This window comes from Leptinotarsa decemlineata, unplaced genomic scaffold (assembly GCF_025532065.1).
Source record: "Leptinotarsa decemlineata unplaced genomic scaffold, Ldec_3_MD MMD2_tig00000882_RagTag_RagTag, whole genome shotgun sequence".
Taxonomy (NCBI): domain Eukaryota; kingdom Metazoa; phylum Arthropoda; class Insecta; order Coleoptera; family Chrysomelidae; genus Leptinotarsa; species Leptinotarsa decemlineata.
Genome location: NW_027412556.1, coordinates 19,198,933 through 19,216,811, shown reverse-complemented (window position 1 = coordinate 19,216,811; position 17,879 = coordinate 19,198,933). Strand labels below are relative to the sequence as shown.

General features: G+C 35.3%; 1 protein-coding gene across 2 annotated transcripts in view; it reads left to right on the top strand.

The window, feature by feature from the left end:
* The window catches only part of Octalpha2R (alpha2-adrenergic-like octopamine receptor), a 562,038-nt gene that overhangs the window by 430,753 nt on the left and 113,406 nt on the right, over window positions 1–17,879 (top strand). For both annotated transcript variants that reach the window (XM_074175188.1, XM_074175189.1), the window contains exon 5: window positions 3,274–3,501. In XM_074175188.1, the coding sequence (XP_074031289.1) occupies window positions 3,274–3,501 (228 nt within the window). The remainder of the gene's footprint in view (window positions 1–3,273; window positions 3,502–17,879) is intronic.

Here is a 17,879-nt window from a genome sequence, read left to right as displayed (position 1 = left end):
TCAAGATATTGCCAGAATATTTAGTGAATTATATTTTATAATTTATCAAATTGTGCAGTAATCTTTTTTATAGCACATAATATTTTTGAATTAATCAATTGTTTCACAGATGCCAGGCGTCCCCTGGCGAGAATTTTTCTCTCCTGAATATCCTCTTATCCATCAGCATCATGTTGTGTTACAATTATATGTCTTCATCAATGTTATATTTTTTATTAGGAAGTATTTTTTCTTCTAAAGGTCACATTTATGAATTGACTTCATTTCTGTGATCATGTTGACATTTCTACATCATTTTTGACAAAAATTCTGAATATATTATCACCCTTATTATCATCATTATGGTTATGAATAGTTTTTCTAAGACGTTGTACCAGTTGGACCCTGTCTCCAAAGCCCCGATATATTCAAGAGACTCGCCGCGCCGGCTTTGTTGAGCCGTGGTTTTCAATGTTGTTGAAGAAGACCCATGCATCGGCTCATTCTTGTGCAGCCGCAGAAGTAAAGTGCTCTCTGCGGCTATTGCACAACGGGTTTTCAGCTCGATGACAATGTTGTGATTGCCTCGTTCAGTGTCGTTAACTAAACCAAGTATATCGGAGCTTGGGCAAATGTCAGTAGAAGATATGCTCAAATATGTGCTCTCCCATGGCAGAGAACGAGATTTGAATTCCTGATGACTTAACAGGCTGGCATCTAGATAATTCAAAGCTTGGGGGCTCTATCTTCGACGGTCCCACACATATGGAAGGCGCATCCACATCACTAATTACCTTTCCACACGGCGAGGTGACCAATCATTGGGTCCGATAATCCTGTGCCCTGAGCCAAGAATGACAACCTTCTGCATCTTTCCGATCAAGATTTCTGATTGAATACGGCAATCTGGCATGATCTTGAGAAATAAGGGAGTGAAGAAGGCATATAATTATCAAAATAATCACCTCAACAGAGTAGTTTGTATACCGTCTGCAGAGTTTCTCTCTTCAATTAGTTTGGTTCTGTTAATTATCAGTATTTCCGAAATCAAATGCAGTTTTTTTTTAACTATTTTTGTCTCATTGATTTCAAAATTTTGGATACACTGGAAATCTGATCCTGTAACATTGCGAAAAAACATGTTCAAACACATACAAGCAAAATAATTATAGCTTCCAAATAATTCAATACTGTTGAACAAGCTGAATCGAAACTAAAATTATGTGGAATGAGAACATTTAATTATATAACATATTCAAAGCCTATCGAAACTGCCCAACTTTGAAATTAAAATAAGTTATCACATCAATGCTCATTATTGAATATATTAAATCTGCTATCATTTCCTTCCCCAGATGAGAGGAGAAGTGAAATGATATTTACATATGTATTGTTTACTCTCTTGGGTATGTTATATTTAAGTGAATTGAATCTGCATAAATCCCAAGCCGTAGTTCTGGACAATGAAGAATCGTAATATTTTATATAACGACTCATTTCTCAATGAAAAAATTGGTGCTACATTACATCAATTGTCCAGGCGTAACTTTTGGATACGTCTGGTTTACTTCTTGGAGATTTGGGGATCACCACAGGAATTCTCTGCTTCCATTATTCGTTTATTTCACCTCGGACATTTCACATTTCAGAAATCCTACCAACTGCACCAGTCATTATATTTGAGTTATTCAAATACACGTTTTGAAAAACAATATGCCGAAATTACAATATGCCAAGATGAAATATGAACTAGTTGGGTTGAAACCTTGGTCAAATGAATGATGACGCTGTTGTATTTCCTTTGTGAATTTTACCAGTTCGTACTCCTTTTGTCTGATATAATTTGAAATCTATGAAAAAACAAATGAAATTAAAATGAATTGCTCCAATATCAATTATATTAAGCAATAAAACGTGGAAAGAAATTATAATAAAACACAAAACAATTGAATATTCAAGATGAAAATGACCACAGAGTACAAAGAAATAAAAATATAAATGAACCCAATGAAGAAGGAAGTCCACATCGGATTCATGTTCCTAGACGTATCGGTGAAGAGGACCAACACGAAGTGGAAAACAACTTTATACCGAAAACCCACTCACAAGGAACATTAACTGGATTACGAATTCAACCATAATCAATCCACCAAAAGAAGAATTATCAAGACTCCAGTGAGTCATGCTTTCGAACTCTGTAAATCGAAGAAAGGTATCGTGAAAGAACTAGGCATCATCAAAAAAGATATCCAACGGAGTGGTTACTTTAAAGTGATGGTGGAACAGACTTTGGCTGGAAGATAGCAAGAGGCTCACAAGGAAGAGAAGCCGGCAGTCACAACCAGTGCTTGTCCTTCCCTTCCTTACCAAACTGGGACTGCGATTTCAAGAATTGCATTTACCGGATACTCTGTGAGTGCGGCAAATCCTATATCGGTGAAACTGAGGGGCCACTGAAATTCCGCGTTGCCGAACACAAGAGAAACATCAGGGACGATGAACCAGCGAATTGGGAATATCAGAGCATGTTTGGACTCATCAACATAACATTAAGTGGTCCCAAGCTGAGACCAGGAACACTGGTTTAGGAGGAAGTTCTAAGAAGCTGCATATATGTTGTCTAATGAAGCATTCAGTCAGGGTAGCGTAGATATACGCAACATAGAGAAACCTCTAAACAATCGGAAAAACGGTAAACTCCCGCTAAACCCCTGAAGCGGAGAGGGAGAAGAAGGGGTAGGTGAAAGCATTCGAATGACCGGTAGTCATCTTTCAAAGGAATAATCTCATCATCACCAGAAGACGATTGTGAATACTAACAATCGAAACGTCTTGAAGTAACTTGGTTTGAAATCTTTTTTATTTTTCATTTTCTTTTTTGGTTTTTTATTTTCATTTCTTTTTACTCTGTGGTCATCATCATCTTTTATCTTGATTATTTCATTCGTTTCATCTCAATTCCATTTCACGTTCCATTACTTAAAATAATTGATATTTGAGCTACTCATTTCTATTTTATTTGTTCTTTCATAGATTTCAAGTCATATCAGAATCATATTAGACAATGGAAGTCCGAACTGGTAAAATCCACCATGAAACATTGTCAATCACTTTCAAACAAATGTTGTATTTCTTGGGTATACAGTATCTTCCTATTTGGAACTTTTTTGTATTTTCTTGTAATAGTGCTGGATTGTAGGTTGAATAGGAATCGAATTGAAGCTGTATGATTTCTGGACAGTGACGCCTTGCTTTTGTTTTTGATTTTTTAATAAAACCCGCTTTTTTCAACAGGTAGCAAAAAATGGCAGTGGAGGAGATACTCCCGCAGGGGGATCGATGGTGGATAGAAATAGTAACACATCGCCGCGGGACGGCGAAAGACAGATCGCCACGATCGAAGCCCACCCCAAGCCCATCGCTATCCCAACAGTAACTTGTGATTTGGCGTCGGACATATCCACCAGTGATAACGCCGAAAATGCAGGGACGGAACCTCAAGAACAGAAGGATACACTGAAAGTGAGTGGAAGATACATGTTAATAATTTTTATTAATGCCAGAAATTCTATTACTGATGCACACAAGTGATGTTAATCGTGATTTGTTACAAGTTTTATTGAAGGAATTTTCTTTATGTTTCTCATGCCAGTAACTCAAAGCAATATTACCGGATACATTCTTGTGATAATTGCGAATATCAAATATTCTACGGAAATGAATCGTTTCTTGAACCTCTTATTCACATAACTATTTGTAATTGTAATCAATAGGGTACCACTTTATGTGAAAGCAAATGAAAATATATTGAAAAATTATCGAAAAATTACCTTGTTATCGGGATTTCCTAAATTACATGAGGCTTGCGGCTTCCCTTGCATGTGATAAACTGCTGTAAGAATATCAGCACGACTTCACCGATCAGAACAGCCAACATTTGATAAGTCACGGATTGTTTCGGATGTATTCATCAACTCCTAAGATACCTTAGTTGTGATAACCACAAAATTTCATTCTCCTGACAAATCTGCAAACATACGAGAAAGGACTAGTCTAGTTCACTCCTCATCGTTTAGACTGTTTATATTAGGTAACAATTAAAAATGGAATGCCAGAAGAATCTGTTGTATCTTCGTAATGATATTTGGAACAATAGCCCAAAAACAACCGTATTCGAGAACCAACACCAGACAGTGCGGTTTTGACCCGCCGTAGGTCTCTCAATCTGACCTGTTCTAGTACTAATAATATTTCTGAGTTTCTCCCTCAGTTGTGCAAACAGTGCCTTCATTTCAAAACCATCCACCCCTAGTACTTCGTTTAGCAGGAAGAATTTGCCGTAGGCAAAAAACATGTCAATTAAGATATCGAAGTAGAAGTTTAAAACCAGTGCCAGTGGTATTTTAGGTTTAACCCCCTCACCCCCAGATATCCTCACTTAATAATTTTAAATAACACCCCCTATCTTGTAACACATCATTTTGAAGATCTTAAAAATCCTCACTCAACCTCGTTTAGAAAACTGAAATTGGTTGATCCGTTCTCGTGAAATAGGGAAGAGGGAAAATTAATTATGATGAAAAATAAAATAAAAGCTATTGCAATTGAATGAATGTGCCTTACTTTATTGGGTGTTCAAAATATTCACCATTGGTAGCTGAGAAATCTATTTTCGAATTCCTGTCGGACTTATGTAAATGTTTTGTTATTAATTTGTCTGCATGTGTCAGTAATCCTGTGTCTTAGATCTTGAATGCCCTGCGGGGGAGTTTTGTATACCATCGTCTTCAAATAACCCCAGAGAAAGAAATAAAATGGCGTTAAATCCGGAGATCTCGCCGGCCATTCCAGAGCGCCTCTTTTGCCAATCCATTTGTCAGGATACCGTTGATCGAGTCACTGTCGGACCTGCAATGCGTAGTGTGGCGGTGCGCCGTCCTGTTGAAAATGTAAATTTTGTTCATCCAAGAGCGGGTTGACTTCTTCATCAACTTGGCGTTCTAAGGACTGTGTTATGAGTGGATCGATTACATTTTCCAATTAGTTTAAATACAATCGGCCAGTTAAATTTTCTTCAATAAAAATAGGACCAATTATTTCGTTTCCCAGAATTCCAGACCAGACGTTTATTTTTTGTGGCAAATATTTTTTATTAAATTCGGGTCATTTTGAATTCTCGCAGTCATTATTTCACAAAATTCAATTCTCTTATCATAGTCATTCTCACTGAGTTGCTGAAGAATAATCATTAAGCAAGGAAAGAACTTGTTTAGTTTTAAAACTTTGTGTATAGAACCAACTGAAATATTTACTAACTTAGCAACTTTCGAAATTGAAGTAGTAGGCTCAACGGCGAATTGGCCTAAAATCTCAATCTGTGCGCGGCTTCCATAAGAACTCTCGGCTGCTTTACTGCTTTGTTGCACACAGAACCGGTCTCTTCACATTTTTGAACAAGGTTTGGAACATATCGGTGACTCATATTTTGGCCTGCATGCCTTTCATTAAAAACTCGGGCTGTTCTACGAGCACACCTATCTTCAGCACCATGAATGTTGCATGTTCATACATCACCTCTCTCATTTTAAATTTTTGGATTCCTTGACAGACATTCTCTCAAATTTCACTTTTCATTAAAACAACATGTTGATCATCCACGTGCTTTGTTCACTGGGATGTTTATTGAAATGTTTTGATTTTTTGTGTACTAATCAATGTATATGTATACAGTGATTAATAGCTAAATGGATGAATTCATTATTTCGGTCACTGTACATATATATATATATATAAAAAAACGGAATACATCAAACGTAAATTATAATTTGACATGTTTTAACGTAAAAGTCCCACCCCGACCTTGAACCTTCTTCGAATGACAGGTACAACCCCCTATTTTTCAAATGAGAAGTATAGGTTTGTTATATATCGTTTGAAAGTTCTCTTCATTCTCTATTCAAAAACGTTATCGCTTTCAAGTGTATTGCAACAATTAAAATAAAATCATTTAAAATTATGTGGTTACCGAAATTCCATAAAATACAATTGAAAACTAAAATTTAATGCAAAACGTAATGAAATATAGAATACGAGAAAGAATTATGGATGTTAACGAAGTTGATGTTCAAAATGTTCATCGCGAATGTCTTGGCAATATCCTAATCTCGAATAAAACTGTCTTCTTACATTATTTAACATATCAGACGTCACCGACCTAATCGCAAGCGTTATTCGTTCTTTTAAGTCAATCAAATCTGAAGGTTCAGTTTTGTACACATTGTTTTTTACATATCCTCATAAAACATTTATTAATAAAACAACGATAAAAATAAAATAAAAACAACAATAAAAATTAATTGGCGCTCCGAGAAGACTTCATTGATTCCAGTGGCGCATTTGTTTTTTCAGCTGCAGGAAAACCCGAAAAAACCTACAGCACCACATCATCTGAAGATCTTGATCTAACAATGTCCTCTCTTTTATAAAACAAAATGTAGGGTGTCTCCAGAGGCTCCAATAAATTCAATGCATCGCCAGAACACTTGGTGACATGACTATCGTCAAACTCAAACCAGTCCGTTTCGTCTTTGACCAAGGCGTAATAATGACCAAATTCAACGCCAGAACCACAGTGAACAATAACTGCAAGAATATTATAATAGTGGTCTGCTAGGTTGAGATGTTCATCTATTTCGAAACTTCCAAAGAGTGTCTTGATTCCGTTAGAGGTTGAGTCTTGTTTGAAAATCATCAGTGTTATTATTAGATTGACTGGAGCCTCAGCTATACTTGAGTCCTTATAACAGTCAGTTAGTTTGGCGCATGTTTGACAATACAGTCGATCATCACCTGTTAAAAATTCCATTTTCAGATGATTTAACAATAAGCTTTGCACGGACTGGTTATTAGTCATATTAGGAAAAGCTAGATGAAGTTCCAGAAATTCACATAAGTTTTCTGTACTTCTTGAACATTTACCACAAAGTAAACAAGTGAGGATTTTTCCAGCAAAAGATTTACAAACACAAGACGAGATGGGCATCCAGTCCAGAGCGGTCAGGAATATTGATTTTGCTATTGTTTTGCTCACGAAGAGTATTCAACAAGAACCCCAAGAATTCGGAACAATCCTCTTGTTGTCCTAACGAGTATCTAGTGGACTTCAAAGACTCCAGGAAATCGGTTGAAGGGAAAGATGATACCTTCTTACGAAACTGCAGCTGCATGAACAGGTGTTTGAGTTTGATGAATAAGAAGAAAACATTCTCGTTCTCGTTCATCATTAAAACTTCGTTCTTGAAATTCTTCGTCATGAACAACACTTGTAAAATGCTATTCATGTAGCAAGTGTTTCCTAAATTATCCAATCCAATTTTCTTCTCTAGATTTTCAGGACAACTATCTACTGATTCGTAAGGAAGAACATGTTTCACAGAATCTCCATAAGAACCATTTCTTAAGCTGCGATCGATCCTTCCAAGTGAAGAAGGGTTTCGTAGAGGGACCGATTCGGCTCTTGCTTCATGAAGCTCTTTCACTGAAAGGGAACCAGTTCTACGAGGACTGCAACTCATATTTGGGGAGCAAGAATGACCTGAGTCCACTAACCGCACTGAAGAAAAAGAAGGTGGATCAATCACTTGTGAATTAACCTTGATAGGAGACTGATGAATATCCACATATTTCGGCTTGTTTCGAAGAGGTTTCATTTCCGTACTAAAATTAGGGCAATGCATGATCTCATCAAAATTATGTGAAGGAGGAATAGTTCCAAGGACCGAAGCAGCATTGCTATCAAAAAAGGTGTAGAACGGTGATCTTTCGTTGTTTGGCCTATTCTCCTTCCAAGTTTATGAACGAATAACAGAGACTCCGGGCCATAAACACCAAAAGTTTCAACCGCTACTAGATGAAACAGATAGTTGTTTCCAAGATTTTGGTATTTTTTGCTTTTCAATTTCTCGCCAGACAATGCTGCAGTTCCAGCAGACTTGGAACTTTCGGCTAGATGGGAAGCCGCGACCGTGTCAACGCAAGTGAAGTCCCATAAAAAAATCTAATGATCGAACCTCGCCTCCCTATACACCGATTGGGAAATGTTGTATCGAGGTATTGCCGGACAATAACTTGGTGATGTAGTGGTGCTTCATCATGCTGAAACCATATCGTATTCACTAGAACTTGGGGATTTCCTGGATCAGGATATGAATTTGCCAAACTTGGAATGAATCAGTGCCAAATAATTATCGCCATTCAAGTTGTCGTCAATGAAAAAGGGAACAATGATACGGTTTCCTACAATCCCTGCTCAAACATTAACCTTTTGAGGGTATTGCGTGTGTTGATTTCTCATCCAGTGAGGAATTTCCGTTGACCAGTAGCAGCAATTTTGCCGATTAGCATGACCCTTAAGAGACAAAGTACACTCAACAGAAAACATAACATCTTCTGATTGGATGATATTGTTATCCAACATGTCCATCATTCGCTCAAAAAAATAAGTTCTTCTATCAAAATCGTCTTCCATTACCTCCTGCGTAGATATCATTTTATAGGGATACATTTCATTTTCTTTTAATTTGTTTACTATCGATGTGTGGCTAACATTGAATGTAGTAGATGTCTAGGTCAAACTCAAGCATCGCAATCTAATTTGAGTTCTTCACTCATTGCATTGGCAGCTGCTTTTTTTATATGCCCCACATGACCAAGCTTGCGAAACTGCTTATCTACTTTGCTCATTGTTCCTTGAGATATGGTAAATTAGGTAATTTCTCATGAAATAGGCGAGCTATTTCCTGTTGTGCTCGGGTTTTATCTCCGTGAGCAATCATTTGTAAAACTGTTATTTTAAGCATTTTCATTAATGTAACCATTTGTCAGACTTGAAGTTAACGAACTTAAAACTTCGAATAAAATACTGACATATAATGTGACATACAAAATAATTTGACAAGGAATTTTCAACTAACGTTGCCACGGAAATTACTTACAGTTTTTTAAAGGACACCATCTAAAAAGAACATTGCTATGGTTTTTGTTTACTTTTTTATTATCAATACTTCAACATGAAATAAGTTTTTTGTATATTGCAATAAGTTTTGAGTGTATTTTATTGGATTACGGTAACCACATGATTTTAATTTACTCTATCTTAACTGTTGCAATAAACTTGAAAGCGATAATATTTTTGAATAGAGAATGAAGAGACCTTCCAAACGATATACCACAAGCCAATACTCCACATTTAAAAAATTGGTGGTTGTACCTGTCATTCTACGGGAGTTGAAGGTAGGGGTAGTATTTTTCCGTTGAAGTATGTCAAATTATAATTTAAATTTAACTTGTTCCGGGATTTTGTTTGAATATGTAACATAACTGAAATAATGAATCAATTCCATTTGGCTTTTACACACTGTGTATAATTGGAAAAAGTTAATACAGTCTGCAGAAAAATAATTCCTTGAGAATAAAAAAAAATTAACAGATGAGTACTTTTCTGATTTGTATCAATTCAAGAGCCACTGCCAGACAGCGGATTCAGCCTGTTGGACATCATAGAAGTTTATGTCTAAAAGTGCTGCTGTATGCCACCGTACGCCACTATCAACAATTTGTTACAAATTCTTTTATTCAATTTTTTCGATTGCAGAAAATCGCTGAACACGCAAAACACCCATAATTTTTATGCCTCTCACCAATACACTAAACATGCTAAACAGCTGAGTGTACCAACAAAAAAATGAAAAAGTCGCTAATCGAATGTACTTAGTTCACGAAATTTTAACATTCACCTCATTTTTTGAATAGACCTAGTATATTAAATACAGTACAAATATTTCCTAGTCAAATAATGTGTCATTTCAATACACATTTCAAATATTAAACTACCAACCATGTCCACTGAAAACAGTTCTGTGCGGTTCCTTTGTGGACGTATTTATCGAATATGAACGCATTCACTCTGAATATAATTAATTCGAATTATAATTCAATTTATTCTGCCAACAGCGCGGTTGCTTTTAAACTTGTTTAATGAAGTAATTTACCATTTGAGTTACTTCTGGCAAAATATATATTAAGGCCACAACGGCACAACCACATATGCCGCTTGGCGTTCAAAACAGCAACTTCACTTTATGAAGTTAACATTGTTAATATTCAGATTTTGTATTGAAGGATTCCGCTCTCCTCGTGTTATATGCGGTTTCGTACCACTATACCACTTTTTGTTCCAGAGAGTACAGCCAAAGTGTATTTCGGCTTCAGGAGGGTCGTGATCGACCATTTTCATCTGTAAAAGTTTGTAAAGTGAACAGATGAATGAAAAAAGAAATTGAATAATGTCAATAACTGATTTTGTTATAATGTCCATGTTTCATTTTGATAGAATTGAATTGAGTTTCACAATTAACGGTTCTCTTCAATTCTTAACAACAAGTATTTGTCAGTATTTGTGTTCCTGAAGAACATCGAGAGTACAACATTCCAGAAATAATTCAAAAGTCGAAAATGCAATGATTTTTGAAAAGTTTCAAAAATTTTCAAATGAGATTTGAATGAAATTTGTTGAATTTCTAAATTTGTGTCACCCCAGAGTTGATAATTGATTCAATCTGCTATGTCACAAAATAGTTTACAAGCCAGCAACAGGTTTTTATCACCAATTGCCTCTCAAGCAATAACTTATGAAATGCTTCGAGAGAGTAGTGCCGTGAAGCCTCGTGAACGTCAGCTGCCGCTTGGAGTGTGGGTGGTGCCGTGTTATTCGCCTACTCATGTAAAAAAAATATTTTCAATCATTTCCTTCCATCTGAAAATTTGTACAACGACAGTTTAGACAATTATTTCACGTTTCAAAAAAGTCAGCTGACCTTACCGTGGTAAATTATGCGTCAGCTGCTCACACAAACATGTGAAAAATAATTATCTCCAGTGATTTCCTCTCAGCTGAAAATTTGTCAGATGACAGTTAATATGCTAGTTTGATTGAATAAAAACGTCAGTTGGCTCTATATTGGTGAAAAGGTCGTCGGTTGATGATGTGAAAGGTGCGGCGCGGGAGCCAGGTGTGAGCGCTAATCGCCTAATTGAATACGTCAGCTCACGGGTTTTCCACCTTCATATTGCCAGCTGAATTTTTTTATTATTATTGATATCGTATTAATAATCATATGGTAAATTTTCGACCGGGAGGAAATAACTCATCCAGGGTTATTCACACACGTATTTTGAATTAGGCTCAAATGAGTTACAATTTATAAATGATATATATATATATATATATATATATATATATATATATATATATATATATATATATGTATATATATATATATATATATATATATATATATATATATATATATATATATGAGTTACTGCTTCGCTTCGAGAGGTGTAACTCTCGAGCATATGGCATATGGCATACAAACTCCCCTACCTTGTCCAAAAGTTCTTCTCGATTCTCCGATGGCTTTGACATTTGTGTGAAGCAGTTTGTAAAATCGCAAAATACACATACATTAAAAATCGTAATTCATGAATGAAATGTGTGTATTTTCTATAATGTTATCCAATTTGGTACTGAAGAACCTTAGGGCAAGTGTCTTAAGGCGAAACATCGGTGTATACAAGTGAGAATGACAGTATTCTATGTAAGTGCAATTTGTTACCATTCATTTAAAGTAGAACTCATGTGAATGATACCTGATTTTTATTCCACAACGGATGTTTGAAATACAAACTAAGTAGAGAAAAGTATCTTCTGTATAATTCAGTATTCATATAGGAGTATTTGTTTCGACAGAATTTTTTTCTTTCGTATAATTCAATGTTTATATGAGGACTTTCTTTCAGTTAGTGTCTGAAAGTTACTTCTTTGCATGATCTACACATCCATGTAAAGAGTTACTTATTTTCAAATTGATTACTTCCTTCCTTTCTTTGGAAGATTCCCTCATCCTTTTTTTTTGTATCAAGATGGAGTAGTAGAAAGCCAAAAACTTTCTTTCCCAAAAATTAATCACTCCTAAAAATATAACCCCTTCAATTCATTATTTCAGTTAAGTTACATATTCAAACGAAATCCCGGCTTGTAATACATCGTTTGGAAGGTCTCTTCATTCTCTATTCAAAAATATTATCGCTTTCAAGTTTATTGCAACAGTTAAGAGTAAATTAAAATCATGTAATTACCGAAATTCAATAAAATACACTCAAAACTTATTGCAATATACACAAAAATTATTTCATGTTGAGGTATTGATAATTAAAAAGTAACCAAAAACCATAGTAATGTTCTTTTTAGATGGTGTTCTTTAAAAAACTGTGAGTAATTTCCGTGGCAACGTTAGTTGAAAACTCCGTGTCAAATTGTTTTGTATGTTACAACATTATATGTCAGTATTTCATTTAATGTTTTAAGTTCGTTAACTTCAAGTCTGACAAATGGTTACATTAACGAAAATGCTTGAAATAACAGTTTTACAAATGATTGCTCACGGAGATAAAACCCGAACACAACAGGAAGTAATTCGCCTATCTCATGAGAAATTACCTAATTTACCATATCTCAAGGAACAATAAGCAAAGTAGATAAGCAGTTTCGCAAGCTTGGTCATGTGGGGCATATAAAAAAGCAGCTGCCAATGCAATGAGTGGAGAACTCAAATTAAATTGTAATGCTTGAGTTTGAGGAAAACCCAGACATCTACTACATTCAATGTTAGCCATACATCGATACTAAACAAATTAAAAGAAAATTAAATGTATCCCTATAAAATGATATCTACTCAGGAGGGTATGGAAGACGATTTTAATAGAAGAACTTATTTTTTTGAGCGAATGATGGACATGTTGGATGAAGCTACCAAGCTGTCTGTATAGTGATTTTTGGCTTCTCTTAGTAAACGATAGAACAGTTTAGGTGTATGCACCGACTAATATTCCAGTAGAGACGAGTGTGGGTCTTATTATTATTATTATTACAAAAGAAAATGCTTGAGAAGGCGCCAAGTGATTTACAACAAAATGAAACATACACCTCTCTTAAAGCTGAAATCACTAAATCCAATTGGCTTATTTGCCAAATTATAGGTTAGTTGAAATTGAGGTAAATTTTCGTTTTGAGGGCAACCGGTGATTTTGAAAAAATTTTTGAGTGTCCTTACGTATTTTGATGCGTAGATTATGAATCTGAAAAAAAAAAGTGGCGCTCTCCCTTATTTACAAAGTTTCGGCCCTTCAAACTTCAAAAAAGGGCAACTTTTCGGCCTCCTTCTTCACAAAATGAACTATTGACAAACATAAGCATTTATTCACTAGGTCACCTTTGAACTTTTTTCCTCCTTCTTCGACACTTTTCATTTTAATAATGAACATTTTTCTTATAAAAAACTTAATTTTAAAACGAATGCTTCTCCTGGTGACATTCTTCTATTTCTAGGTTAGTTACTAGTGACATTTCAGAAAAAACTGTTGGTATTTGCCGCCGCCTACTATGTCAAATTCGTAATACACCACCAAAAACCAATTAACCATATAAAGAATGAAGGTAAAAAAATTTGAATCACTTTAGAAATATTGAGTGCATCAGTCGTACCAACCATGCCATTAACCTTAAAAACGTAAAATACAGAGATATGTAACCAAAAAGCAGCTGCGTACATTTTTTAACATTTTTATTGAAAAAATATTGATTATTGAAGTGAAAAGTGTCAAAGAAGGAGAAATAAGGTGTAAAGGTAACCTAGTGAATAAATGCTTGTGTCTTTAAATAGTTAATTTTGTGAAAAAGAAGGCTGAAAAATCGTCATTTTCTGAACTTTCAAAGGCCGTAACTTTGTGGATAAGGGAGAGCGCCGCTTTTTTCTTTCGGATTCGTAATCTTCGTATCAAAATACGTAAGTAAACTCAAAAATTTTTTCAAAATCGCCGGGTGCCCTCAAAACGAAAATTTACCGAAATTAAAAAATAGGTGAATGATATCAATAGGTCTCTACAATAGCAGTAAATATATTATAATACAAATTATAGAAAATTTGAAAGTGAATGCAAAGAAAAACTCTCGAATGATCGATTCCAGAATAAATTCTATAAAAATCAGTTTTTATCTCAGAAGGCACCTACTTATCAATCAGTAAAACTAAATTAGGCGAAATAAGTGTATATAAAGGCTTTTAGAAAAAAAATACTCGGTTTGTTCATGCACAGCAAGTGTTTTCCTTATGTGCGCGCACTAGGCAAAAAATAAAGTAACATCCACTGGATGGACGCTCGGTTAGTTTCAAAACCCGTGGTTTGAGTTTTTTCAATCAGACACTCATGATGACTTCAAAAGGTCATCATTAATTCAGGTGATTTTACCAGATTTATTCAGTTATCTGAAACATCTTATCTACTTCTGAATATGGAGTAAGTAAACTAACACAATGACAATTTTTCGATGATACTGTATTCAGTTCCAAACAAGTACTCAGAAACTACTTTTCAGAGTAATTTAACATCCTAAGAGAATACTGAAGACAGTGTAGACTTATACCTGTACAAATTTGTACACGTCCTTCTTCATTTTTTTTTTTGTAAACACTTGACGAGCCAAAGCTCCGTTAGCTTTCTTCTGTTACGATATTTTTCCTGTCATGTTTTGACACTTCTTCGAATTTTTCCTCAGGCGGTCTCTTTTTTATGGTGTGTATCACCAAAAAAAACTTTCCGTGTATTTTTTTTGCTGATTTACGAAATTTTCTGATGTAATCCTATACCTCAGAGTCGTATTGTGGACCAAAATTTTGTTTAAGAGCCCATTCATCAGTAAACTCATAAGCTTCATCGTCGTCTGTGATTCCTGGCACACATAAGAGAGGTAATTCATTACTGTTTATTATCCTACCCTATTTATTTCAATATCCGTTGTAGGAATCACACGTTGAAAGGTAAGACCTCGTTAGTCCTTAGCTCGCACAAGTTTCTCAACTTCTGAGAATTGTCGTTCGTATGGGGGCGACAGCTGATTAACGGAAAAACAGATTTCAGGTTTCAGATCTACGGAAAATTCTTGCTGATAGTGGGATTGTATATGTATACTTCCTCTTGAAAGACGACGGATGTGTATTGATAGACTGAGTAGCTGTAAGGTGAATCTCTAGTTATCCACAATGTGTATTTCTTGTTTTATTTTTGACCTGTCTGTGATTCTACCAAGCAATTTTTCGTGATGACTGTTCATATTCTTTCTTCACAGTTTCTGACTTCAACCGTCAACTTTTTATCGAAAGTATAATTCAGTGTGATATGGTCCAATATCATATTTGACTTCCGTTCCGCGTATTCCGGAATTGATATTTTTCTGTCTACCCAACCTTGCTGTTCCAGTTATAATAAGAAGTGAACAAGGTAGATTCCAATCCAATGTCGTGGATTCCATTGATTAGGTAATTTACAACAAAGCAGGTTTGTCACTCTTCATAAGCACTCATTTTCCTATGGCCACCAAACATTAAGAAAATATCATATCTGTCTAAAGGTGCATCTAGACAACTCAATACTATCCCTACCTTTCTTTCAACCAGTCGAAATGTTGGTTCTGCTGGGATCCAATATGACTCTTAGATATTCTCAATCTCGGAGTTGTAACGGTCCCAGTTCCTCTACATTGGTGAATGCTAATTTAATAGATTCAGATGGCAAGTTAGAAAGTCGAAAGGATTTTCAATTTCAATTCAAGTTCAAACTTGACAGAGAATCTTCTAATATGAATGTTTATAGACATTCTATGACTAGTATTCAACATTCACAATGCGATTTCGGTCTGTCTACCTCAAAGGAGGAAGCCTTTTCTTCTACAGGGTCGTTTCTGAAATTTTTTTCTTTCTGTGCTTGCTTCAATTCCCATTCAATGTATTTTCAATGTGGGTGCCGACCATTTTGTCTCCGATATTACGTCCGACCTTTTTACAATTTGTTTGAAACTTCCTTTTAAAAGACGTTGTGGTCACGATGTATGGCTCCGCTGAATTCCCTCGGGGAGAAAGTTTCATTAGAAGCAAGTATTCGCATAATTTCTCAACTAGTTTGCATCTTATCTTCTGGTCTTTCGAACTCGTCATATATGACCAACATTATTTTGAAAGCTGTTTTGGAGGCGATGTTTCATTTTGCGCTGAAGGGTTTGTTTTAGGCTGGAAGGGTTGCTTCTTCCTCATTGGATTTTTCTTCTGTTTGTAGGTCTGAGTTTATTGGATTTTTCATTCCTGTATTATTGTCCGGTATTGATTCTTTATCGAAGTCTGAGTTTCATCTAGTTGAGTTCACAGGTCGCCTATCGGATCCTTTGTATTTTATATTTCCCTTATAGGGTTTCTTTCTGGGGGAGTCATGTTCTTAGGATTCACAGGAATATACTCTTTCATAAAGTATTCCTTCGCCCATTTACCATCTCCGGGCTCCGACCCCGGGGAGTGTTTTTTCATTGAAGGTAGTATATCGGAAAGTCTGTATATCGTATCTGTAAGTCTGTAAGTCTGTTTATCGAAAAGTCTGTCCTTTTCTCCACACGTTCTGTGATGAAATTTTTGCGCACGCGCTTATAAATTATGGTGTTGATGCCTCAACTGCTCAGGACGAACACTGAGATATTTGACAGAACACCTAAGTCGGACGATATTATAGCTGAGGATAGCTATTTTCAGCAATCATTGTCACGGAATAATCAGTTTCAATTGTTTTTGTTGTTTATTGTTATCTTATATATTATCATAAATTTTCAATAATTTTCATAGAGAAATAATCAGTTTCCCTCATTTTTGTATCCTAATTTGTCCCCAATTATTGAGGTTGGATAATGAAAATGGTTCTTATCCTAAATATTTCTCAACAGCGTCAACAACATGGCTCTTTACCGAACTGCAAATTTATAGGAAGCAATTTTTCCAATATTTGAGCTACTACCCAAAATATCTCTTCGGTATCGAAATCAAGTAAAAGAAAAGAATGTTTGAACGTAGAATAAGTGATTTGCTTTTCAAGAAAAATATTTTATGGCAACGAAAAAAATTCGGAATAGTCGAAAGAGTCCGGACGCGAAAATAGATAACACCCTTTACTAAGTTGAATACTTCATTATAGCCTTCTGTATTCAAGAACCTTGAATACAGAAGTTTGTCACCAAAATTCAAATTGAATAGTTTCAGAAATAAACGAGGCATGGGTATATTAACATTTGGATGAATATCAAAATATTAACACATTTTTATGCTGCAAACGAAGCCTTTCAGTATGTGGTTAATGAAAATTATCCATAGTAGCACTCTCCCAAATATTTACATGACATTAAGAAACGCGCTATTCACTGTTTTTATTCATGTACTCACTTGATACACTGACGATATTTCATTTTACTGAACAAAACTCAGATAACGAGTAACATATTACAAGAGAAAGTGACTGAAAGAGGAAAACTCGAGAAGCCGCCATTTCTAATATTCTGAACAAACTCGATATTCCATGTCATCATTCATCAAAAGATGATGGAATGATATCCAGGGTATACATGTCAAAGTACTAATGACAACTGCAACAAACATTAGGAAATTGAAAACTGAACAAAGTAAATTTGTTGTTGATATGAACGAATGCTCATTTTGACAATAGCTCGAATTGAATAGCTTACGCAACTTGGCCACCGAGTTGAACACAATCCAAATGAGAGTATTTTTGTTGAAGCAATAATATACAGGTCTAGGCAATATTCAGAATACATTTTATCGTTGAAGAATACGGTTGTAAATATAAAATATTGGTTCATTACTCCTGCTGATTTTTTGATAGCATGTTTTCTGAATATCACGAGAAACATGACGTAGGTGTAATGAAAGATATAGATTTTTGGTCAATTCGTG